This window comes from Struthio camelus, chromosome 2, assembly GCF_040807025.1.
Source record: "Struthio camelus isolate bStrCam1 chromosome 2, bStrCam1.hap1, whole genome shotgun sequence".
In the NCBI taxonomy this organism is placed as follows: Eukaryota; Metazoa; Chordata; class Aves; order Struthioniformes; family Struthionidae; genus Struthio; species Struthio camelus.
In genome coordinates, this window is record NC_090943.1 from 1542638 (window position 1) to 1564929 (window position 22292).

Here is a 22292-nt window from a genome sequence, read left to right on the forward strand (position 1 = left end):
TGCCCCACTGCAGCCAATTTTAGGCCCCCACTGCCCAGCCCATGCCCTGGGCTAGCAGTGGCCCAAGTTTTGGTGGGGGGGCCACTGGGAAAACCCCAGCCACCATGCTGGGGGTGCTGGGGGTCCCAGGCAGGGTCACTCCCACGCTCCCATCGAGGGCTCTTTATTCCCAGTGTGCACAGAGGCTTTGGCACGTCCCGGGGGCAGCGAGGGGCCATGGGGCCGGGGCCACGCTGTCCCCGGGGCTGCAGCGGGACAAGGAGCACCTTGGTGGTGGTGAAGCGGCCCCGGCCGAGTCCCCGGCCCGCCCTGGCCCCCCTCATCTGCCAGGGCAGTAGAGCACGAAGCCATCACGGCTCTTGCTGAAATCGGGGGCAGTCACGTCGGGACGGGTCTCCACGGCCAGCAGCCGCTTGCGGCCACGCAGGCTCAGCTGGATGCAGTCGGACACGCGGACCTGCAGCTCCCGCTTGGTCCTGCAAGAGCCCGGGCTCAGCGCGGTGCCGCCGGGGCGGCCGTGCCATGCCGCACCGTGCCACGCCGTGGGGATGCGTGTCCATCCCGGACTCACGTGCGGCAGTGCTCCAGCAGGACGCCCACCAGCTCGCCCACCCGGTTGTCCCCCGCCGGCTGCATCTTGTGCAGGCACACGGCCATGTCGTCGTGGCTCTGCGTGTGGAAGACCACGAGCTGCGCCTGGCAGCTCGTCACGCTCAGCCCCGTTACCTGTGGGCCACGCGCGGGTGTCATGGCCAAGCGCGGGCATCCAGGGCCGTGGCATGCCCCGCTGCCCCGGACCGTGCTGTGGATGTCCACAGCACAGGGACCCGGGACACCAGGAACTAGAGACACTGGGACCCCAGCAGCCAGGGGCCCCAGGGACCCGGGAGCTGGGGCACTGGGACCCGGGACACCGGGAGCCAGGGATACAGGGTGCTGGGACATCAGGACACCAGAAGCTGGGACACTGGGACCCGGGACACCGGGAGCCGGGGATGCAGGGAGCTGGGACACTGGGAGCTGGGACACTGGGACTCAGGACACCAGGAGCCGGGGATGCAGGGAGCTGGGACACTGGGAGCTGGGACGCCGGGACCCAGGACACCAGGCGCCAGGGATACAGGTCGCTAGGACATCGGGACACCAGAAGCTGGGACAATGGCGCTCAGGACACCAGGAGCCAGGGATGCACGGAGCTGGGACACCGGGACACTGGGAGCTGGGACACCAGGACCCAGAACACAAGGAGCTGGGGATACAGGGTGCTGGGACATTGGGACGCCGGGACCTAGGACACCAGGAGCCAGGGATACAGAGACCTGGGACACTGGGACACTGGGAACTGGGACACTGGGACACCAGGAGCTAGGGACCCCAGGAACCTGGGAGCAAGGACACAGGGACCTGGGACACTGGGAGCTGGGATGCAGGGAATTGGGACAGCAGGACACCAGGAGCCAGGCACCCAGGAGCTGGGACTCTGGGAGCCGGGGACCCCAGGGAGCTGGAAGCTGGGACACAGGGACCTGGGACATTGGGAGTCAGGACACCAGGGGCCAGGATACAGGGACCTGGGACAGCAGGACATCAGAAGCCAGGGACTCCAGGGACCCAGGAGCTGGGACACTGGGAGGCAGGGACACTGGGACCTGGGTGCCAGGGACAGAGGGACACCAGGACACCAGGAGCCAGGGACCCCAGGGACCCAGGAGCTGGGACACAGGGACCCGGGAGCCGGGACATCGGGAAACAGGGACCCGAGACACTGGGACATCAGCAGCAAGAGACCCCAGCGAGCCAGGTCTCAGGGACGGGGGACACAGGGGACACCAGGAGCCAGGGACCCCGGCAGCTGGGGACCCGGATGTGGAGCCAGGCGCGGGCGTCCACGGCAGGGTGCGGGGCCACGGCTCACCACGCTGAGCGGCAGCGCCCGCATCACCCGGTACTGGTGGCGCGGGTCGAGCTTGTAGAGGTGCTGGTCGGTGAGCAGGATGGCCCGGTCGCAGCTCTTGTTGAAGCGGTTGATCTGCGGGGCAGAGCCGGGCTGAGGGCACCCGGAGAGGGTGGGAGACCCCCAGAAAGGGGGGAGGGGGGGCCACCCGGGGCAGCGGATGGGTGGTGGAGGAGGATGGTGACGTGGGACCCCCCCCTCACCTTGCGGACGTGGCAGGAGAAGAGCACGGCGCCGAAGCGCACCTTGTCCCGCAGCGCCTGCACCCGGCGGGCGAAGGGCAGCGCCAGCCCCGGGTTCTCGGTGGCCTGCGGGGACACGCGCGGTGGGGTACCTGCGGGCCACCGCCACCCATGGGTGCCCCCCGCTTCGGCTCGCGCCGAGCCCTTACCGAGGAGAGGTAGTCGCGCGCCCAGCTCCGCTGGCACCCCCAGTCCTTGCGCAGCCCCTGCAGCATCCCCAGGGCCGCCACCTTGGCCCGGATCTGGGCCATGTCCGAGGGTGGGATGTTCTTGACGATCTGCCTCGCTCGCCACCTGCAAGGAGCCGGGGTGGAAGCGGGGGGACCAACACGGCGCGCTCAGACCCCGGGGAGCGGGAGCGGAGCGGGACGGGGCGCGCATCCGGCGGGTACCTGCGGAAGAGCAGCTTGGCGTTGTCCTGGAAGCGGGCCAGCACGGCCGGCGGCTCGGGCCAGGGCACGCTCTTGCCGTAGTCGGGCATGGCGCGGACGCCCTGGAAGCGCCGCACCAGCTCCAGCAGGTAGGACTTCACCTTGTGCCGCTTGTAGTAGCCCATGATGGCGTAGGCGGCACGCAGGTAGCGGCAGCGCTTCCGCGCCAGGGCACCGCGCCAGGCCTGCAAAACGCCGGGGCTCACGCTGCGCTCCGTCCCTCGGACCCGGCCGGAGGGGCCGTGACGGCGATGGAGGCCATCTTGCCCTTCATTAAAGGCCTTCAGGTCCACGGCCACCAACCCGTCCCCGGTGAGGGGGGTGACGTGCCACTGGCTGGGCACCCAATCCAGCTCCTTGCAGCTCAATGGGTCAACCCAGACCTTGGGCACCCAAAACGACCACCCCGGTAGCAGAGCGTGGCCACGTCGCCCCCAAGTTGGGTTGGTCCATGGCCGTGCTGAGACCAAGCCAACTCGTGTCCCCGGTGCAGCCTGGGGTGGTCCCCCCCGGCCACAGCAGTGCCCACCTTCTGCAGCAGCAGGACAATGATGGGGATGAGCTGTGCCCGTGCCTGCTCGAGGCAGAAGAGGGTGCGCGGCGTGCGGATGAAGACCTTGGTGTGGCCGTAGGCCACATCATCCTGCAAGCCGTGCTGCTCCAGGAGGGCTTGCGCGGCCTCCCGGTCGGTGGCCATGAGGTGGTTAGGCCACGTGTACTCGCACGTCATCTTGTACCTGGGGGCAGAGCGGGCGTCAGCTGGCAGCGGGGGGCTCGGGGGGCTCTGAGGGCTGGGGTGGCCGTACCGCAGCAGGAAGCGGTCGTAGGGCTGGCGGTAGGCGAAGCCGGCGCGCCGCACCCGCACGTTCTCCAGCAGCCCCAGGTAGGCCACCTGGTGCTGGCAGCGCTCCTCGTCGAAGAGCTCCGGCGACTTGGCGTCGTTGGGCTTGATGCAGCGCACGTAGTAGGGCTCCTGTGGGGACACGCGGGTGACGGGTGTCCCCTCCCGTGCGGCCCTGCACCCCGCGTCGGGGCTGGTTTCGTGTCCTGGAGCCGGGAGGCTCTGGGTATGCGGGGCTGGGATCGCATGGGGACAGCCCAGCCAGCTTGGGGACAGCTCGGCTGGGATGGGGACACGCTGGCCTGGCACGAGGATGTGGCTGGCTGGCTCAGGGACATGCCAGGCTGGCATGGGCACAGCCCAGCTGGTATGGGGACATGCCAGCTTGGCACCAGGACGTGCCCAGGTGGCATGAGCACAGCCCAGCTAGGATGGGGACATGCCAGCTTGGCATGGTGACATGTCCAGCTGGCACCGGGACACCTGGTTGGCTTTGGGATATGCCAGCCTGGCATGGGACATGTCTAGATGGTGCAGAGACGTGCCAGGCCGGCCTGGGGACAGCCCAGCTGGCTTGGGATGCTACCTTGGAGGCCAGGTTGTCCACCAGGGCCACGATGGAGTTCTTGAAGAGGGTGGCGGCGGTGAGCGGGCGCTTGGTGACCTCGGTAATGCTCTGCTCGCCATCAGGCCACATGGCTTGCAGCACGGGGTCGGCGCTGGGGACAGGGCACTGGCATGAAGCTGGCAGCACTGGGCACCCTGTGGCCACCCCAGGGCTGAGCTCCTGCCCCACGGCAGTGCTCTCCACCCTGTGACTCTGCCCCCCTGCCCCAGAGCAGCCCCTTCTGACCCTCAGTGATGTGCCCAGCCCCATGTCAGTCCCCTCTGGGCCCCCCCCCCCGGGCCGTGTGCCCAGTCCCAGGCAGGCTCTGTCCCCAACCTGTTATAGAGAAGCCGTTTGAAGTCCTGGAAGAGCGTGTCCTTGTTCTTGTCCAGGAAACCCTCCACTGAATACCTATAGGAGGGGGTTGCCGTGTTGGGGGCTCTGCCAGCCAGCCCTGGGGCAAGCTGTATCCCGTCCTGAGGGACCCAGGTGTCCGGTCAGCCCTACCTCGCCGACCCTGGCTGCGGTGGGCCTGGTGGGCTGGGAACCTCCCATTCAGGCAAGGGCTGCTAGGAGCACCCAGCCCCAGGCCCTTGGCCAGCCCCATGGAGGTGAGGTAGGTGTCAGGGGGCATGTCCCTGGGGAGCACCCGCGGGAGTCTTGGGGATACCCTATGGCCCCATGGTCTCCCATTCTTCTATAGCATCCCAAGGTCCAAATGCCCCCTCAAGGTCTCCCAGGACCCTCATAGCCCCTTGTGGTCCCAAATAGCCTCCCATGTTCCCCATAGCCCCCAGCAGCTTTCTATAGTCCCCATAGCCCCCATGGTCCCAAAGGGCCTCCATTGTTCTCTGTGCAGCCCCATGGCCCCCCCGGACCCTGACAGTCCCCTATGGCCCCATGTCCCTCCATGGCCCAAATGGCCGCCCGTGATCCTATGGCCACCCATGGTCCCCATGGCCCTCATGCCCCTCTGCGGTTATCCGTGGCCCCTCCACAGCCCCATGGCCACTCATGGACTCCCATAGTTCCCCATCGTCCCCTATGGCCCAATGGCTATCCATGGTCCCATGTGGTCTCCCGTGGTGTCTAATGGCCCCCTATAGCACCAAGGTCCTCTATGTTCCCTTGGCCCTCCATGGCGCTCTATGGATCCCTGTGACCTGTCCCCGCATGGCCCCCCATAGCCCCATAACACGTGACAGCCCATGACATAGCCCCCATGGCCCACCATGATTCCGCATGGCCCTCCATAGCTCCATAACACGCATAGATACCCATAGTCCCCTATGGTCCCACAGCCCTCCAAGATGCCCCATGGCCCCCCAGACCCCCTCACGTGACATCTCCAGCGTAGTGCTTGATGCGGAAATCCCGGCCGAACTCCATCGTCTTGTCGGTGGGGCAGAGCTGGGCAGAGAGGTCGGGGAGTCAGACCCCACGGCCCTGTACCTGGGGCCACCACGCACCCCCACCCCACTCACTGCCCCCCGCAGCACCCCAGGAGCCGATGGGCACCTTGCGGCTGGTGTAGTGGGGATGCCGGCCGAGGCGGGTGTCCATGGAGTCAAGGAAGAGGGTGTCGGTGACGGTGCCCGCCGCCAGGCAGGCCTCGTCCAGCAGCGCCAGGATGCCCCGGTGCGGCTGCTCCACCAGCTCCACAATGAGTTCGTTGTTGAAGTACTCGATCTGCAGGGACAGGGTGAGGGGTGCCCACGTTTCCCTACAGCTTGCTCTGCCAGGCAATGTCTTCCCCGGTGTCCCTCAAATCTCACTCCGCCAGGCAACGTCCCCACCGGTGTCCCCCAAATCACGTTCTGCCACGCGATGCTCTCCCTGGTGTCCTCCCAAATCACGTTCTTCCAGGTGATGTTTCCCCTTGATGTCCCTCCAAATCTTGCTCTGTCAGGTGACATCCCCACCGGTGTCCCCCAAATCATGTTCTGCCAGGTGATGACCCCCGGTGTTCCCCAAATCTCACTCTGCCGTATGATGCCCTCCCTAGTGTCCCCCCCAAATCTCACTGCGCTCCCTGATGTCCCTCCTAATCATGCTCTGCCAGGCGATGCCCCCTGTGTCCCCGCATCCCCACTCATGGTCTGCCAAACGATGCCCCCCACGGCCTGGTGTCCCCGTGTCCCTGCTCACGCTCTGCCAGGCGATGCCCTCACGCTGGTACTCGGCCTGCTCCTGCCGCAGGATGAGTTCGATGAAGAGCTGCTGCAGCTTCTCGTTGCAGTAGTTGATGCAGAACTGCTCGAAGCTGGGGACAGCGGGGTCAGTCCCCACTGCGCATGACCCTGTCCCCATGCTGTGTCCCCTCTGCATGTCCCTTGTGGTTCTGTTCCCTCTGAGTGTCCCTATCCCCTTCATGTGGCCCTGCTGGCTCCTGTCCTCTCCACATGTCCCTGGTAGGTCCTGTCCCCTCCACATGTCCCTTGTGGCCCTCTCCCCTCCATGTATCTCTCCCAAGTCCTGTCCCCTCCACGTGGACCTTGTGGTCCCATCCCCTCTATGTATCCCTGTCCTCTCTGTGTGTTCCCTGTGTCCCTGTCCCTCCGCATGTTCCCTGTGGTCCTGTCCCCTCTATGTGTCCCTCCTGGATCCTATCCCCTCCACATGTCCCTTGTAGTCCTGTCCCCTCAGTGCCTCCCTTGTGTCCCTGTCCCCTCAACGCATCCCTCATAACACTGCTGCAGCCACACAGGCCCTGGGCAGGTCCCTGCATCTCGGCCCACCACGGGTCACCTGTTGGTGTCGAAGATCTCAAAGCCGTAGATGTCGAGCACACCGATGACGGTGCTCTTGCCGTGCCGGCGGGCATCGTAGTCCTGCGCCTCGATGCCAGCGTTGATGCGCCCCACGATCCAGCCGAAGAGCCGCTCGTAGATGGCCTGGGCACGGCGGGGGACATCAGGGTTGGCCTGGGGACACCATGATCCCCCAGAAGGCTGGGGACACCTGGTCCCCAGACTAACCTTAGCGCAAGCGTCACAGGCGTAGGCGGCCTCCTTGACGCTGTGGCCCTTCTCGATGAGCTCGCCGCTTCCAGCTGCCACGGTGCGGGCCAGCAGCGCCTGCTGCAGCCGCCCCGGCGCCGTGGACGTCAGCTTGGCCAGCACCGCCAGCAGCCCCTCGTCCGCCACCGCCGCTGTCTCGCCTTCAGCCACAAACGTCACGTTGCCCTGGGACCCCCGGGACGCACCATTGGAGGATGGATGTGGATGGATGTGGATGTCCCCACGCCACCCTGGCCAGGGGCCCTGGCTGGGATGCACTGAGCAGTGCTGGGCTGTACTGGTTTGTATCAGGCTGTACTGCTAGCTGGTGCTAGCTGGGATGGGCCGGGATAGGATGGGACGGATGGAATGGGATTGGATGGGATGGCACAGGATGGGACAGGACAGGATGGGACGGGAGGGGAAGGGATGGGATGGGTGAGACAGACAGAATGGGATGAGATGAGATGGGATAGGATGGGACAGATGGGATGGGACAGGTTAGGGTGGGACTGGATGGGACTGGATGGGACAGATGGGATGGGATGGGACAGCAGGGATGGGACAGGACAGAACGGGACAGGAGAGGATGGGATGGGGGATGGGATGGATGGGACAGACAGGATAGGATGAGATGGGATGGGATGGGACTGGATGGGACAGATGGGATGGGACAGATGGGATGGGTTGGGTCAGATGGGATGGGACGGGATAGGATGGGACTAGATGGGATGGGATGGAATGGGACAGGACTGGATGGGACTGGATGGGACTGGATGACATGGGACGGGATGAGATGAGACAGGATAGGATGGGATGGGACAGGACTGGACAGGATGGGACGAGATGGGATGGGATGGCACAGGATGCACTTCACCAGGTGCAGGATGGCAGCGAGGATCTTGTACACGGAGCTGATCTCCTCTGGGGTGAAGCCGATCACTGCCATGGCGTCCTCCACTGCCTTGTAGCTGGCTGCGTCATCACCCCCAGCCTGGGGATGGAGGGGGCCAGAGTGGCACAAGGAGGTCAGGGTGCCTGGGGACCCCACTTGCCCCCTGCTCCGGCACTCAGCGGGGCTGAGCCCCAGCACATTCATCACCCGCTGCGTGGCACAGTGTCACAGCACCCCCCGGCCGATTCCCCGATGCTGTGGCCACTCACGCTGCTGGTGGTGCCCTCCTGGGTGTAGCGGTAGGCCCCGGGGTCGCGGCAGAGGTGCAGCGAGGCCAACAGCGATTCAGGGGCTCCCCGCAGCAGCTGAGGGGAAGGGGTGGTCATGGGGCTCCGTCACTCCCCCCAAGTCCCGCAGCCGGGGACGAGGCAGACCCCTGCCTTCGTCCCACCCTGCCCGGTGTCCCCCGACCTGGCCCAGCCTGTCTGGACCCAGCTGGTTCCATCACAGCCTGTCCTGTCCCGTCCCACCACATTCTGTCCCATCCCATCCCATCCCATCCCATCCTGTCCTGTCCCCTCCCACCACATCCTATCTCATCCCATCCATCCCCATCCCAGCCTGTCCCCATCCTGTCCTTCCCTTTTGGACCCTAGCACATGCTTCTACCAGCCTATCCCCATCCAGTCCTGTCCTGTCCCATCCCATCTCATCCCATCCTGTCCCATCTCACCCTGCTCTGTCCCATCCCATCTCATCCTGTCCTATCCCATCCTGCCCTATCCCATCCTGTCCCGTCCCGTCCTGCGTCATCCCATCCCATGCCATCCAGGCCCATCTGTCCCATCACACCCCACCCCCTCCCATCTTATCTGTCCACATCCCATCCCATCTGTTCCCATCCCATCCCATCCCATCCCATCCGTCCCCATCCTGTCCCGTCCTGCCTGGCTCACCTGGTAGAAGGAGTGGAAGTTCCTCTCTCCTGGCTGCTGCTGGAGGATGCGGGACTGGAAGAAGGAGCAGGGAGTGGGTGCTGGGCAGTGCCACAGCGGCTGTGCCGGTGGCACCCATTCGCCTGCCCCTCATGGCGCCCCATGCTCGCACCTTCTCTAGGAGGTATTTGTGGATGTGGCCGCCTGTAGGGTCACCCTTGAAGTCAAAGTTGATGTCCATGTACTTGCCAAAGCGGCTCGAGTTGTCGTTGCGGTTGGTCTTGGCATTGCCAAAGGCCTCCAGGACACAGTTGGACTTCAGCAGCACGTTCTTCACCCTGCATGGCCCAGCATGGCGCTGCATGGTGCGGCACGGCAGGGCCACGGGGCGCTGCCACCCCAATGGACACAGGATACAGCATCCCAGGGGCCCCTGCACCACCCCTATGGGCATGGGGCACTCCAGGGACCCTACACCACCACCTCTATGGGCATGGGGCACCCCAGGACTCCTCGCACCCTGCCATGGAGCACCCCAGGGACCCCTGCCACCCCTATGGGCATGGGGCACTCCAGGGACCCTGCATCACCCCAAAGGCACGGGGCACCAGGGACCCCACATCACCATCCCTATGGGCATGGGGCACCCCAGGACTCCTTGCACCCTGCCATGGAGCACCCTAGGGACCCTGCATCACCCCAAAGGCATGGGGCACCAGGGACCCCACATCACCATCCCTATGGGCATGGAGCACCCCAGGGACCCCTGCACCACCCCTACGGGCATGGGGCACCGCAGGGTCTCCCACACCACCCGGCCGGCCCCAGGTGCTGCTCAGGATGGCAGCTCCCGGGAGCCTGAGGGCGGGCGCCGTGGGTCCCGACCTACCTCTCCACCTCGGCGCGCTGTGTGGGGTTGGTGATGGCGGCGATGTACTGCATGATGTACTTGCTGGCTTCCGTCTTGCCCGCCCCGCTCTCGCCTGGCGGGGGAGGCAGCGGTGAGCTGGCGAAGCCGGCACCCGCGGGTACCCCCCACGCGCCCATCCCTGCTGCACGCCCGTCCTACCCGAGATGACGATGCAGGTGTCCTTGGCGCGGCGCTTCATGGCCTTGTAGGCGGCGTCGGCCACGGCGTAGAGGTGCGGCGGGCGCTCGTAGAGCTCGCGGCCCTGGTACCGCTCGACGGCGGCGGGGCCGTACAGCGGCAGCGCCCGGTACGGGTTCACCGCCACCACCACCTCCCCGATGTAGGTGTAGATGCGCCCTTGGGAGAACCTGCGCGCAGCGGGGCCGGCCGTGGGGCAGGGCGCGCGGCACCGCCGCCGGCCAGCGGCTCTTCCTCCGAGCGGCGCCCGCGGGCGCCTTGGGGAAGGTGACGGGGGCCGAGGCGCAGGCTAAGCGCCACCGTCACCCAGGAGAACGGGCGCAAGGGACCGTAAGGGCGTCGTTAGCGGAAGCACTAACGACTCGCCGCCCTGCCCGTATCCCTGATCGCTACTGCGGCTTTGCAGCCGGCACAGCCCTGAGCCGAACCGGCTTGCCGCAGAGCCTGGCGCGGGCGGGCGTGCCTCAGTTTCCCTCCGCCGGCAGCAGATGCTTCCTGCAGACGGGTCCGCGCCTGCAGGGCTGCTTCCCGCCCCGCGCGAGGGTCCCGCACCCCTGGGCGAGGGGTCGGCGCGTTTCCCCAGGACAAGCAGCGTCGCCCGCAGCCTCAGCAAGACGAGCGACTCCGGCACCCAGCGGGGCCACCCGCGCCAGCCCAGGGAGCACCCAAGGGAGCCCCGGGCTCGCTCAGCACCCTCCCTGGCCGCGTCCCCCCGTACCGCAAGCGCAGGTTCTCCATAAAGTGCTCCATGGTGACCTCGTCGAGCAGGACGAAGTCGGCCTTGCCGAACTCGGGGCTCTCCTGCTCCGCCATGCTGCACCCGCCGAGCACTGGGCGCGCAGGGTGAGGACTTCCCCGAGCCCCGTTGGTTTCTTCAGCTGCAGCGGCAGCAGCAGCGCAGGCGCCGTGCTTTGCGCCGGTCGGGGAAGGCCCTGCCCCGTTACCACCTCCCATGGGTGACAGTGGGGTGGGGTGGTGCCGGCGACCGGCTGGAGGGGACATCTGCAGCAGTGCCATGTTTTGGGAGCGAGGGGCACCCCGAGGGCTGACCTTGCCCTTGGTGCACCAGAGCCACCCTGCTACCCAGCCCCACGGAAGAGGATGGACACCCTCTTGGCACCCCGGAGCAGGGACACCAGTGGGGCCCGGGCCCTGGATTTGGCCATGGGTGCACAGAAAGGGGGTAGAGGGGCGGCAGGGCTTCGACCCCTCCTCACCCTACCAGGTCGCAGCAACGGCTGCGGTTAGACACCACTTCCCTCCAGAGGCAGCGCTGCGCTCGAAGCGCCGCCATGCACGCCCATTGCAGTGCCTGGCCGCATCCGGCCCCACACCCCAGTGCGCTGAGCGCCCCAGGGGCCCCCCGAAAGCTGGTCCGCCATCCCAGAGGGCAGGACCCTCTTGCAGAGGAAGGGCTGCTTCCCTGCAGGAAGCCTGCTAAGGGCACGAGCTGCCCTTGGAAGAGCTCTCAAAAAGCCCAGGAGATGCGGCAGAGGTGCTGGGAGCCGCATGGGATCACAGGGTCCTGCTCGGGATCGGCCCCGGGCCCCCCTTGCCCAACAACTTGCTTGTCCGAGCAGGACAGAGCCTGCAATAGCACAGGGAATGCAGGACTGCAACGAGCCAACAGGAATTTGTGTTTATTGATCTGCCACGGGCTGTAGAGCATTAAACATGACCGACTGTACCCCAAAACAGCAACCCAACAGTTCCCCTCTCTGTCCTCAGTGCTGTGTGCCCTGCCGAGCAGCCACACTCTTAAGCTAAGAGCATCTGCGCTCCAAGGACACAGAGAACCCCACGTGAATCCTCTCACTCCCAAAATGTGACTGATGGGCTGGGCAGGAAACCAGTCATGGGAATCTCCAAGGTTCCCCTTTGCTCACTGGGACTTTTACTGGTTTAACTGGGGCACCAGCAGCCCAAAGTGAGACCATCTGAGGGCATCTCTGTGTTGGGCGTGTCTGTCCCCAGCACCAGGAGACCTCCAAGGCCAGGAATTGCCTCCCACTGCCCTTCCACAGTGCACGCGGCTTCTCCAGACCAGGGTCAGGCCTCCACCCAGCGCTGCACTGGGCGTCGCAGAGGCCCAAGAGAGCTAGAAGAGAACAGGCCAGCCGTTAGGAGCGCGCAGGTGACACCTACCGCAGCACGCCTGGGCCAGGGACCACCCGGACCACCCGAACCCCTCACGGGGGCTTCGCAGGCAGCCCCCCCCCCCCCGCAGCAAAGCCAAGGCACAAAAACACGCAGCGGGGCTGAACCGCAAGTTCAAGGACTCCCAACTGGTACTTCACGGCCATCGTTAGAGCCAGCGCACAGCATGCAACGGGAAATGTGGCAATCCTTGCATTCACAAACATCTCCAGTTACACAGAGCTTTGTTTTTAAACAGCAGGTTATTTCCCATTACTTCAAACGACCACAAACCATCCCTACCTCTGAAGCGAGGAGCAACACAGCAAGGCTTCCAGGGTCTTCAGTTCCTGTGGCTTTCCTCAAGTTTGGCCTCTCCGCAAACAGCTGGTGTCACAGAGCAGCAGCCCCACAGGGTACTGCGGTGGCAGGGGGAGAGGCAGAGGGGGCCGAGCCAGCTTCGCAGTCAGAGGACACGTACCGGGTGTCAGGGCAGCCCCCTCCACGTCCCGCTTCCAGCGTGGGCTGCAAGATGGTTTCCTGAAGTTCGAGAGGAGCAAGCGAAAGACGGTTTTATCGCCTGCACTCTGCTAACCTGGGGCTCAGCAATGCAGACGATGAGCAAGATCAGGCAACAGATTAAACCTTCCGCCACCAGCACCTTTAACTTACCAGGAGCTGCAGCTTCCCTGTCAGCCCAGGTGGTCTTTGCGTTTCCCTTCTGTTAATGCTAAGACTACGCAGTCCTCTCACTTTGCAGGAGCATCTGAAAAAGCCAGAAAGCAGCAGGTAGGCCTCCCTTGCCGAGCTCTTTGATCACTAGACTCTAGAGCAAGAGGCCGGCAGCTCTGATGCCAGCAGCTCCCCGCTTCGTAGCCAAGTGCTAAATACCCAGCTCAGAGCACTAACGGCGGCTTCGCCCACAGCTTGCAGGTTGCGAGGCAGCTCATGGATGCAGCACGCGACCTGAGGAATTGCATGTCTACTGCAGGCAGCTTTGTGGGGCAGGTTGAAAACCACGTTGCGGAGGTAGGGTGGGAGCAGAGAGCAGAGCAGCTCTGGCAGAAGGCCACCCAACTCCTCCTTCCTCACAGTCCCGAGGTGCAGAGACCGAGATCTAAAGCCCTGTGGAAAACCCGTCAGAGCGGGCCAGGGCTGCGGCAGGACTCTGCAGCCACGCGCAGAGGCTGCAGGCAGGGTCTCTGCTGGGGCTCCAGCTGTGCCAGACCTGCTCCAGCGGGAAGGGCTGATCCTCACTCGCTTCCTCATCCTTCTCTGCTCACGCTCTTCTTCCAGGCAGAGGAGAAGCACCTCCTGTTTGCAGGATGCAATCCCAGGTGAGACCCAAAGTGAAACTCCATTCTCATCCTCTTGGCTCTGCAGGGCAGGAAGGAGACCGTTTCCTGCGTGCACACCTCACTTGAAAGCTTCACCCATACCTCCGGCTGCCTCCGCAGACCTGTGCTTCCCTCTCCCCACGCCTGGCTGCTCTTCCTCTTTCCCCTGGCCCTTCAGCCATGGCTGTCCCCACTAGCCCTGCGTTCCCCCGCAGCCCCCGACGGTCCCGGCCGCACAGGCAGGCGTTCCTGCTGGCAGGGCAGCAGCCCTGCTCCCCCTGGCACCTCAGAGGGCCAGGAGGGCAGCAAGACCTCCCGCGTGGGCAGACGGCTCCCAGGGGAGACAAAATCGCAGCCCAGTTAACGCCTGGGCACACCAGTGCCTCCACACCACGCAGAGCCCTAGACAGCTGGGCCGGCTTCTCAGCAGACCCCTCGCGGGGAACCTCTGCCGCGGCGCCCGCCGCTGCTGGGCACCTTCCGGATGACCGACACACGGCCCTCCCTGATGCACGGGTCCAGCGCACGACGCATGTCCGAGATTTCTATAGCCTCCCTCCGAAGGGAGCAGAGAGAGGCCTCAAACCATCTCAGGGCTGCTCTGGCAAGCACTACAGGAATGAACAGGGTCACCCCAGACCCGGCCACGCTGGAAGGCTTGCGGCAAAGAACAGAGGCTGCCAGACTCCAGAGCGCTGCGGGCATTCGACCCGTCGGAGTGCCTGTGAGCCGGCGCGATGAAGAGCCGTGGCCGGGCTGCCCAGGCGTGCCCGGCGGCTCCTCTCACCGCCTGGGGGCAGGTGACTCCTAGAGCTGTCAGCACAGCCAGAGCAAAACTCCCGGCATGCGTTTTTAGCGGGGGCAGCGGCTGAAACAGCCTTCCTTGGCCGCATTAAGCGAGCAGGCTGCGTTTTGCAACGCGGCAGGCTCCAATGCTCTCTGCGTCCCACCGAACTCTGCAGGGAAGCCTCGCACTGACCGCAGCAGCTCGGCTCCGGTCCCCGCCAGGGTCGCTGCATCCCAAAAAGGTACAGCCAGAGCAAGGGCTGAAACGGGAACAGATGGAGCACCACGTCCCGGGTGCAGGGCCCCGACTCAGAGCATCAGCCAGACCTTCCCATTCTCTGCAAGAGCGCAAGCCGACCTGCGCCCCAAGTCACAGCCCTCCGGCGGGATTTCAGCCCTGCCAGATGTTTGTTTGCTGGCTTAAGAGGGTGCAGGCCCTTTGCAGCTGCATTCAGCGGACTCGTCTGCACAGACTAATTGCAATGACGTGGAGGAATGGGGAAAAAAAAACCTCTCAGGACAGACCTCTTTCACGTACCTGCTCGTTTCCAGCAGCTTCGTACATCCTTCTGGGTTGCCAGCAGACAGGGAGGCTGTGAACTGCAGAGGAAAAGAAGCTGGGTGTCATCAAAAGAAAAGCAACGGCAGTGCCAGAAAAGGAAGCATCGCTGTGCTCTGCAAACCCAGCTCAGCTCTGCCTGAGCGCAACGCAACGAGACCAGCTCAGACATCCGGAGTGTCTACAACAGGCCCACAACAGCACGCGATGCCATTTATAGCGCCAAAGGCTGGCACAGGGCTAGGAACACGTCAGAGAGAAGGTGCTCGAGCTGGGGGGACACTGTGAGTGAAACGCACAGCTCTGCCTGCGATGCGACGGGGCATGTCTGAGATTTCTATAGCCTCCGCCTGAGGAGGGCAGAGAGAGGCCTCAAACCATCCCAGGGCTGCTCTGGCAAGCGCTACAGGAATGAACGGGGTCACCTCAGACCCGGCCACGCTGGAAGGCTTGCCGAAAGGTAGCGACAAGAGGAACCGGACGCGTCTAACTTCCCCAGGCTGTACCTTTGGGGCTGAGCAGCATGAGACACCGCCGCGGCAGGGCACGGAAAGCAGCTCCAGACGGCGAGGAGCACCCAGCTCTGCAGAGAGAGAACAGCGTGAGGCAGGACAGTACCGGTTTCGCAGCCCGTCATTCCGGAAGGCTCTGGAAGCCACAAATAAAAAAAAAAAACAACCTACTTCCCCTAACGGCTAAAACGGTGCTAGAGCAGGGGGGCAGGAGCAGGAGACTGCAGAGGGTGCCCTAGCGTTCGCGAGCAAATCACAGGGCGTTTAGGGCGATACTCAGACGCCCCCAGGGAAGCACACAGGTTGGCACCTACGGGCGAGCCCAGGCAACGCTGCACGTGCTTCAGGCGCCGTGTCTGAAGCCTGACGGGGGGGACGGGGACCGCTCGGCGGTAACCACTGATGGCGCGGCCACGGGTTGCGGGCCCACAGCAGCCCCCAGGGCACAGCCAGCTCCATCAGGGCACGTTCCCCCACCGGTTTTGGTAAGGGCGACCCCCAAGCATGGTTTGGCAACGCCCAGCAGCTCACGCGCAACCCCTGCCGGGGCGGTGACCCCCCCCCCCAAACCCACCCTGCTGAGCTCCCACCCATCACACACCCCTCCTGCAGGGCACAGAGCACCCCTGGGTCTGCTAAATCCCCACCCACAGGATCCGGAGGGCTCCGAGCCCCCCTCCCCTTCCGTGGGCACCGTGACCCCACCCCACCCAGGGACCCAGAGGGTGCAGGGCCCCCCGCCCCGGGCCGGTAAAGCCCCCACCTCCAGGCCTAGAAGATGTAAACCGCCCTCCTCGGCAAGTGAGCCCCTTGCCCAGGTCCCACTCCCCTCCCAACCCATCCTAGTGACGCCCCCTCCCCACGCATCACTCACCGGCCCGGCCCCACGCGGCCCGGCCCCACGCGCGCCGGAGGACTAACCTTCCCAGCATGCCCCGCGCCCCACAGCGCCTCACGGGCGCGGCGGGCCCCCAGCGGGCAAGCGGCCCCAACCGTACCGCCGCCCCCCTCCCCGACCGCACCCCGCCACCCCGAGCCGGGCCCACAGCCCTCCCCCGGCCCCCCGGGAGCGGCCGCGGCCGCCGATGGCGGCGGATGGCAGAGCGCCGCGGCGCCACCCACCTCCCCTACCGCCGCCATGGCTGCGGGCGGGGCCTCGCTGGCGCGTGACGTCAACGCGCTCGGCGCGACGCGGCGCAGCTCCCCCCCCCACCTCACCCCGCACCGCGGCGGCACCTGGCGGCCGGCGGCGGCGCAGCGGGCGGGAGCGAGACGCGCATGCGCGGTGAGCAGCCCAAGCAGGCAGCGCGGCCCACTTCCCGGTACCCCATCCCAGTTCCCCGTCCCAGTTCCGGCACGCAGGCCCAGTTCCTCCTCCTCGCAGGCCCCGTTCTCCAGCCCGGTTCCCAGTCCCAGCTGCCCCCCCCCCACCGGCTCGGGGCTCTCCTCCCCCGCCGCCGTGGGGCAGCGGGAACATGGCGGCCGGCCCGCCCCACCACGGGGGCCTGAGGCGGGTGGGCGGGGCCAAGACGCAGGGGCGGGGCCAAGATAGGCGGGCGCGGCCACGCCTACGGGGGGGTGGGGCAAGCCTCGGGGCGCAGGGGGCGCGCGGCCCAATGAAAACGGCCTCCACGTGCAGGGGCGGGGCCAGGCCGATGTGGGCGGGGCCAGCTGGCCGGCCTCGGCGGGGAGCACAAGGTGGAAGCGCCAGCTGGGCGGGGCCGACCAATGGGGGCGGGGCTAGAACCACAGCGGGGCGGAGCCATGGGGAGGGCCGCCAGCCGAGCAAGCCGTAGCGGGGTGAGGCGCGCGGAGTCGGGCGGGGGAGGGGACAGGAGCGCATGCGCTTCTCCGCGTTCCCTGCCCGCGGAGGACTGACGTCAGTCCTCCGGGCCGGGCGCGGGGCACGCCGGGAAGCCGACGCCCAAGATGGCGGCAGGATTGAAAAGTTGTGGGTGCCGCTGAGGCGGCTCCGGGCGGGCCGCGGCCGGGAGCGGGAGCGGAGCCGCCAGCGGGCCGCGGCCGTCGCCGCCGGGCGCTGAGGCCGGGCGCGCACGGCCGCTGCGGGGATGCCCCGGAGGGGGCCGGGGCCGCCGCTGCCGGAGACATGGAGGAGGAGGGCAAGAAAGGCAAGAAGGTGAGAGCGGGCCGCGCCGCCCTCCCGTGGAGGGAGGGGGGGGTGTCCGTCTCCCCCCCCCCCCCCCCCGCCAAGGCCGGTTCCCCCGGGCTGGCTGGAGCTGGGGCTGTTTCTCAAGGCCCCTCCGGTGGCTTCTGGCCCGGCCCCGGCGGCTCCCTGGCAGCGCTGTTGCTCCGGGGCTGGGACCTCTCACCCCGGCCCCGGAGAAACTTTTTCTCTGTGTGGCCGTAGCGCTTAAGGCAGCGCCGGCCTGGCCTCCTTGGGGACGGCCGCCCTCCTTGCTGCCCCCCGTGCTCCATGGCTGTATGAGTCTCTTCTCGCTGCTCTGCCAGTGTCTGGGTATTGGTCTAGACTCAGAAGGGAGTTCGTCCTTCTGCTTCTCTCCTGAAGCTGCTGATGAGGCAGCTGGTTAATGACAATTTCAGTGTGTTGTCTGTAACAGCACTGTGTTGACCAGTCTATTACTTGTGCTGCTAAACTAGAAGTGTAGTATATAGGTAGCCAGCCAGTTATAGTCGGGACTGCTGTGCTGTCAGCCCCTTGAAGATCAGCAGGCTCTGTTTCCATTGACTGGAAATGGGCTGCTTTAGTTTCTATTGTTTAAGCCTCTCTTGTGTGGTTTTTCTAGAGTGAATGTGGAGGAGGCAGAGCTCAAACTGAGGGCTAAGACCAGACTCCCTGCCTCTCAATGGTCCCTGAGCATATTGGTTTTGACTCTTCTTTCATGAAGAAACCCTTTCCTCAATTTGGTGATGACATAACTGTGGGGGAAAGCTATTTTTAGTCCTGTCTTGATTGGGGACACCTGCAGTAACTGTCTTCTCAGAAGGTGGCAGCAGAGTCTCCTACTGAAGCGCTAAGATCTGGAGTGATCGGAATACTAATAAAACTTGAAATTCTGTCTGTCTTCTCTTGATCTACCATGTGTCGTTATCACAGAATCAAATCCTGAAGGTTTCACTCAATGCTCTATCCAGGAAAGAAACTCGGGTAACAGTGGTAAAAGGCAAGCCTCGAGAGAGCTTTGTAAAAACACTTAAGTTCCTCTGCGTTGTCTAGCAATCTCTGTGAATTAGTAACGCGATTGGGAATAGAAATGATTCCGCTTAGAGTGGTGTGATCTAGATGTGTAGCATTGCCTTAAGCCAGAGTCCTTCTTGCTTCAAGAAGAAAAAAACTACATGCAACTCCTGAAGCTGTGGATGAATGCAGAGTAACTTTAGAAGTAATATCAGAACAGCTACAAGTGAATGCCTGTTGTCTGCACTAGGCAATGGGCTTTAAGTAGTGCTCAACTAAGGTACATAGACAAGATCTGATATGTTTTAGAAGTGGAATAATCTGTTTTGTCTTCCCTGAAAAACAGCCTTCTGCTATTTGGTAAAAATAAAGCAGGTTTGTTCTTGTGCCTTGCAGAAATGAGCTCTCTGCTCCTGCGGTTTGCTTGTGTGGTTGCCTTGATTGATGAGAGAGCTCTGATGCCCCAGCTGACATAATCTGGGGTCAGGGAAAGCAGAGGGAGCACGCAAGGGTGCAGACATTACTTAGGTCAGAGCTGTCTTCTCATACGTATTTACCTTCCGTTTACTCAGAACTCCAACTTGAGAGAACTCTGCTACTGTCCAGGTGCTTTTAGGAGAGGTGGCCAGCTACTATGGTCACAGGCTTGCAGAATTGGAGTGGTTGGGCTTGGCATGGACCTCTGGAGATCATCTAGTCCAATCCCCCTGCTTGGAGCAGAGGCAGCTAGAACAGGTTGCCCAGGACTGTTTCCAGTTGGATTTTGAATATCTATTTGGGTGGAGACGCCACAATTGCTCTGAGCAACCTGTTTGATCACTCTCTCTTTGAACATAAGAGAGCTTTTACTATGAGTCTTCTGTGTTTCAGTTTGTGACTGTTGCCTCTTGACCTTTCACTGGACACCCCTGAGAAGAGTCTGGCTCCTTCTTTACACCCCGCAATTGAGCGTTTATACACATAGATAAGATCTGCCCCTGCTTTCCCAAACCACCTCTGCTCCAGGCTAAACAGTCCCAGCTCTCTCAGCCTCTCATTATAGGAGAGATGCTCCTGTCCTTTAATCATCTTCATGGCCTTCCACTGGACCTCTTCCAGCATGTTGTGGTCTCTTCTGGTGAGCCCAGAAACGATCACAGCACTCCAGTCTAAGCTTTCTGGCTGATGGCTTCTGCCTTTTAGGGAACTCCTTGTCCACGAGGCTCACTTAAGACCCGTGTGAGTTACTGTGGCACATAGCTGCAGCTGGAGGATTTGGTTTCACACTAGGTATCTGGTGCTGGATGGTGTGCATGGAGTCTTTCTCCCTAATTCTCTGTGTAGGCACACTTGGAAGCAGCGTAATGTTGAGACATGCCCTCAGTCTCTGGTTGTAGAGAAGTCTGAGTCTGCAGAAGCTTGGCAACTTACAGGAGGGTAGCTCCTTAAACAAGGAGAGACCTGGACTTGGCCCTGCTCTGTTGTGGACCAGAATCACTACCTTGAAACAGTAGTGGCTTCATCTTAGGGTCTGTAGCGCTTTGGGGTCAGAATGTAGACTGAAGGAGTTTTCTCACCGCGCTTTCCCTCGTAGTGGTACTTAATTGGCTCTTAGCACTTATGCCTGTGGCTTTTTGGTGAACTTGGACCACTATCAAAGCCAGTTTAACGTGGCTGCTGAAACAGGCATGTTCATCTGCTGTGCCACAGCAGTTCACAGCTGCTGAGCCCTGAGGACTCTTAGGAAAACACTCTCCTTCCCATGTTACCCTACAGTGTGAAACCCTGCCAGAAAGCAGGTAGCTGGCCCTCAGCCAGCAGGATTGCAGGTTGCAATATGGCAATTGCACTTCCGTAGCACTACCTATAAGTAGTAGCATGATAGGCTTGGTCAAGACTTTTTCTAGAAGAAAATCCTAGTCCTGTGCTGGGACTACTCAAGCTTTAGACAAATGATGTATTTGCTGCAACTGGGGCCCTGGAAATACTACTGAACAATTTTTGTTTACAGTGACTCTTACTTCTACTCCTTCTGGTCATACACCTAAACCAGTTTGTGCCAATGCAAATACAGTAGTGGCAAGACATTCTGCATTTGACTAGATGTCCTCTGACTGAAGACTGCTTTAGTAGAGAGCAAGTCCTATGTTAAACAGGTTTGAGACGGAAATGTCCGCTTCAAGCTCCTTTGGAAGGAGTGGATCAATTCCAGAGCATGTCATCAGCTCTAGTTGCCCGTTTCTTCTGGTATTGGCCATAATATTAAAAGAGGAAACGCTGCATAGTTTCCTTCTGTGCTTGTTGCAGTCAGTTGTGCCGTGGGAAACTATCTGGAGCTTTAGAACAGTTGTTCTTAAGCCTTGTGGACTCTGGCTAGGATGACTGTTCCTGATGCTCCCTTTCTTGGAAAGGGAAGGGTGGAGGGAGGGAGGAAGGAGGCAAACTTCTTGGCATACCCTAATAGATGCCTTGGTCTGTAGAGTAGGATTTTCCTAGGTCCTGTTGACCTCCTCTATTGAGGCTCTTTTAGCATCTTATCTTAGCAAATCTGTGAGATGGATGCAAGGTTTCCTCAGGCATTTCAGGGCCAAGTATTTGAATGTTTTTCTTAAAATAGTTCATTGTGTGCTGCGTCTAAGATGTTAGCATAAAACTTTGCTGGTTCAGGTATGCTCTAGATCTTTGTATGCTCACTTTTTCCTATTTCTAGAGACAGAATTTATGTGCTTTTGTGTAAAATGTGAGGTCTCCTATTGCAGCAGTTGTAATGATTGCCAGATCTTGCTTATAGAACTGATCTGTGGTACTGACTTCTAATCGCTTGAAATGCCAGGTGACATTAAGGGTGCTAGTTGGTCTATTAATTCCTTTTATTCTAGATCACTGGGAAATACCTGCCGCAACTGAGAAGGCAAGTCTCTAGCCTCTGCTAGGTGTGCTTCACGCTAAGCCAGGAAACTTCAGTAGCAAGGTGGTGTTCTTGGTTGGTGTGGGGTGCCCACAAGGGAGTGGGAAGCTGAGAACCTCCTGAAAGGAAGCAAGGGAGTTGAGTACCTTGAATGGAACTGATTGTCATTGAAGCTGGATGGAGCAATGTCAGCTCCTAGGCTTAATACAGGAAAATATTGAGGGATTGAGCTGGAAGACAAAGCTTTGTAGGAACTCCTGCTTAGAGGATAGGATTCCACTGGGCTTGGAAGGCCTCTTGAAGTTCCTACGCTATCCTGAGAATATTTTGTCTGTTTATGCGGGGATAACTGTGAGCCTTTGACAAGGCACTCGCCTTACTCTTCAGTGAAGTAGCAGTCCTGTTTGAAAATCTATTGCTCTAGGAATGGTTATTCCATGACTTCATTGTGAGATTATTTAGGCCGCTCAAGTGAACACGGTATCCTTATTTTTAGCTTGCCTGGATGTTTTTAGACTAATGAAAGCACACACATCTACTGGGACTTTAACATGGTTTTGAGTATGGAGGGCTTATTCTTGTTTTGTAGTCTTTCAGCTAAAGCAAAGCATGTGCACAGTGTTCCTGTAAGCTGACTGAGTTGTTGCGGTTGCTCTTTCCTCTTCCAAGACTTAATGTAGCAGCCATGATCTGATTCCAAAATTTTAAAGATGCTAGGCGTTATGCAGAATAAAAAATATAGGTTGAATGGGTGGTGATTCCTTGTGATAAAGCTCCAGTTACTATCATTTGACATGATATTGGCTTGGTCACCTTATAGCTTGCTTTGAAGCTGTGCTATAACACTTAGCACAAGCCTTCTTTCTCTGTCCTGTGCATATGTGCAGGTGTTTGAGCAGTAATCTG

General features: G+C 61.9%; 3 protein-coding genes and 2 non-coding genes across 15 annotated transcripts in view; 1 reads left to right on the forward strand and 4 right to left on the reverse strand.

The window, feature by feature from the left end:
• Positions 1-146: 146 nt before the first annotated feature.
• MYO1G (myosin IG) lies at positions 147-10940 on the reverse strand. Its single transcript, XM_068933996.1, has 22 exons — positions 10731-10940; positions 9974-10182; positions 9794-9887; positions 9077-9242; positions 8926-8979; positions 8239-8334; positions 7952-8068; positions 7054-7260; positions 6824-6969; positions 6224-6338; positions 5594-5764; positions 5415-5485; positions 4412-4486; positions 4055-4187; positions 3434-3600; positions 3157-3364; positions 2589-2812; positions 2346-2490; positions 2158-2262; positions 1916-2029; positions 572-726; positions 147-476 (listed from the first exon to the last, which is right to left on the reverse strand). Exons 1-22 carry the CDS (start codon positions 10823-10825, stop codon positions 320-322), a joined length of 3024 nt encoding a protein of 1007 aa, XP_068790097.1. The 5' UTR covers positions 10826-10940; the 3' UTR covers positions 147-319.
• Positions 10941-11636: 696 nt separating this feature from the next.
• LOC138066246 (uncharacterized) lies at positions 11637-16795 on the reverse strand. 10 transcript variants are annotated; one of them, XM_068934002.1, is made up of 7 exons: positions 16579-16795; positions 15337-15413; positions 14810-14871; positions 13040-13462; positions 12821-12914; positions 12452-12688; positions 11637-12110 (listed from the first exon to the last, which is right to left on the reverse strand). In XM_068934002.1, the coding sequence occupies exons 1-5, from the start codon at positions 16671-16673 to the stop codon at positions 12885-12887; spliced, it is 687 nt and encodes a 228-aa protein (XP_068790103.1). In that variant the 5' UTR covers positions 16674-16795; the 3' UTR covers positions 11637-12110; positions 12452-12688; positions 12821-12884. The 10 variants fall into 10 exon arrangements, with proteins under 10 accessions (XP_068790103.1, XP_068790102.1, XP_068790109.1 ...); XM_068934001.1 differs by having other exon boundaries at positions 13040-13525; positions 16579-16779; XM_068934008.1 differs by having other exon boundaries at positions 13377-13462; positions 16579-16751.
• LOC138066406 (small nucleolar RNA SNORA9) lies at positions 14016-14149 on the reverse strand. Its single transcript, XR_011139844.1, has one exon. It is a non-coding gene; the product is annotated as a small nucleolar RNA SNORA9 (small nucleolar RNA).
• On the reverse strand, positions 15153-15286 carry LOC138066407 (small nucleolar RNA SNORA9). Its single transcript, XR_011139845.1, has one exon. It is a non-coding gene; the product is annotated as a small nucleolar RNA SNORA9 (small nucleolar RNA).
• Positions 16796-17354: 559 nt separating the features above from the next.
• The window catches only part of CCM2 (CCM2 scaffold protein), a 54249-nt gene continuing 49311 nt past the window's right edge, over positions 17355-22292 (forward strand). Inside the window, exon 1 of one of the 2 annotated variants that reach the window (XM_068934013.1) lies at positions 17355-17479. In XM_068934013.1, coding sequence (XP_068790114.1) covers positions 17450-17479 — 30 coding nt within the window. In that variant the 5' untranslated portion in view covers positions 17355-17449. The remainder of the gene's footprint in view (positions 17480-22292) is intronic. The other variant, XM_068934012.1, reaches the window with a different exon arrangement.

Coding starts and splice junctions, on each gene's coding strand:
- MYO1G (XM_068933996.1), bottom strand. CDS start 10,825: ATGGCGGAGCAGGAGAGCCCCGAGTTCGGCAAGGCCGACTTCGTCCTG. Junction 8,335..8,925: donor ACTTCCACTCCTTCTACCAG/GTGAGCCAGGCA, acceptor CCTTCCCCTCAG/CTGCTGCGGGGAGCCCCTGA. Junction 727..1,915: donor GGGCGCTGCCGCTCAGCGTG/GTGAGCCGTGGC, acceptor CGTGGCCCACAG/GTAACGGGGCTGAGCGTGAC.
- LOC138066246 (XM_068934001.1), bottom strand. CDS start 16,673: ATGGGGTACCGGGAAGTGGGCCGCGCTGCCTGCTTGGGCTGCTCACCG. Junction 15,414..16,578: donor GCGCCGCCGCCGGCCGCCAG/GTGCCGCCGCGG, acceptor CTCTCTCTGCAG/AGCTGGGTGCTCCTCGCCGT. Junction 13,526..14,809: donor AAGCTGCTGGAAACGAGCAG/GTACGTGAAAGA, acceptor CCTGCCCTGCAG/AGCCAAGAGGATGAGAATGG.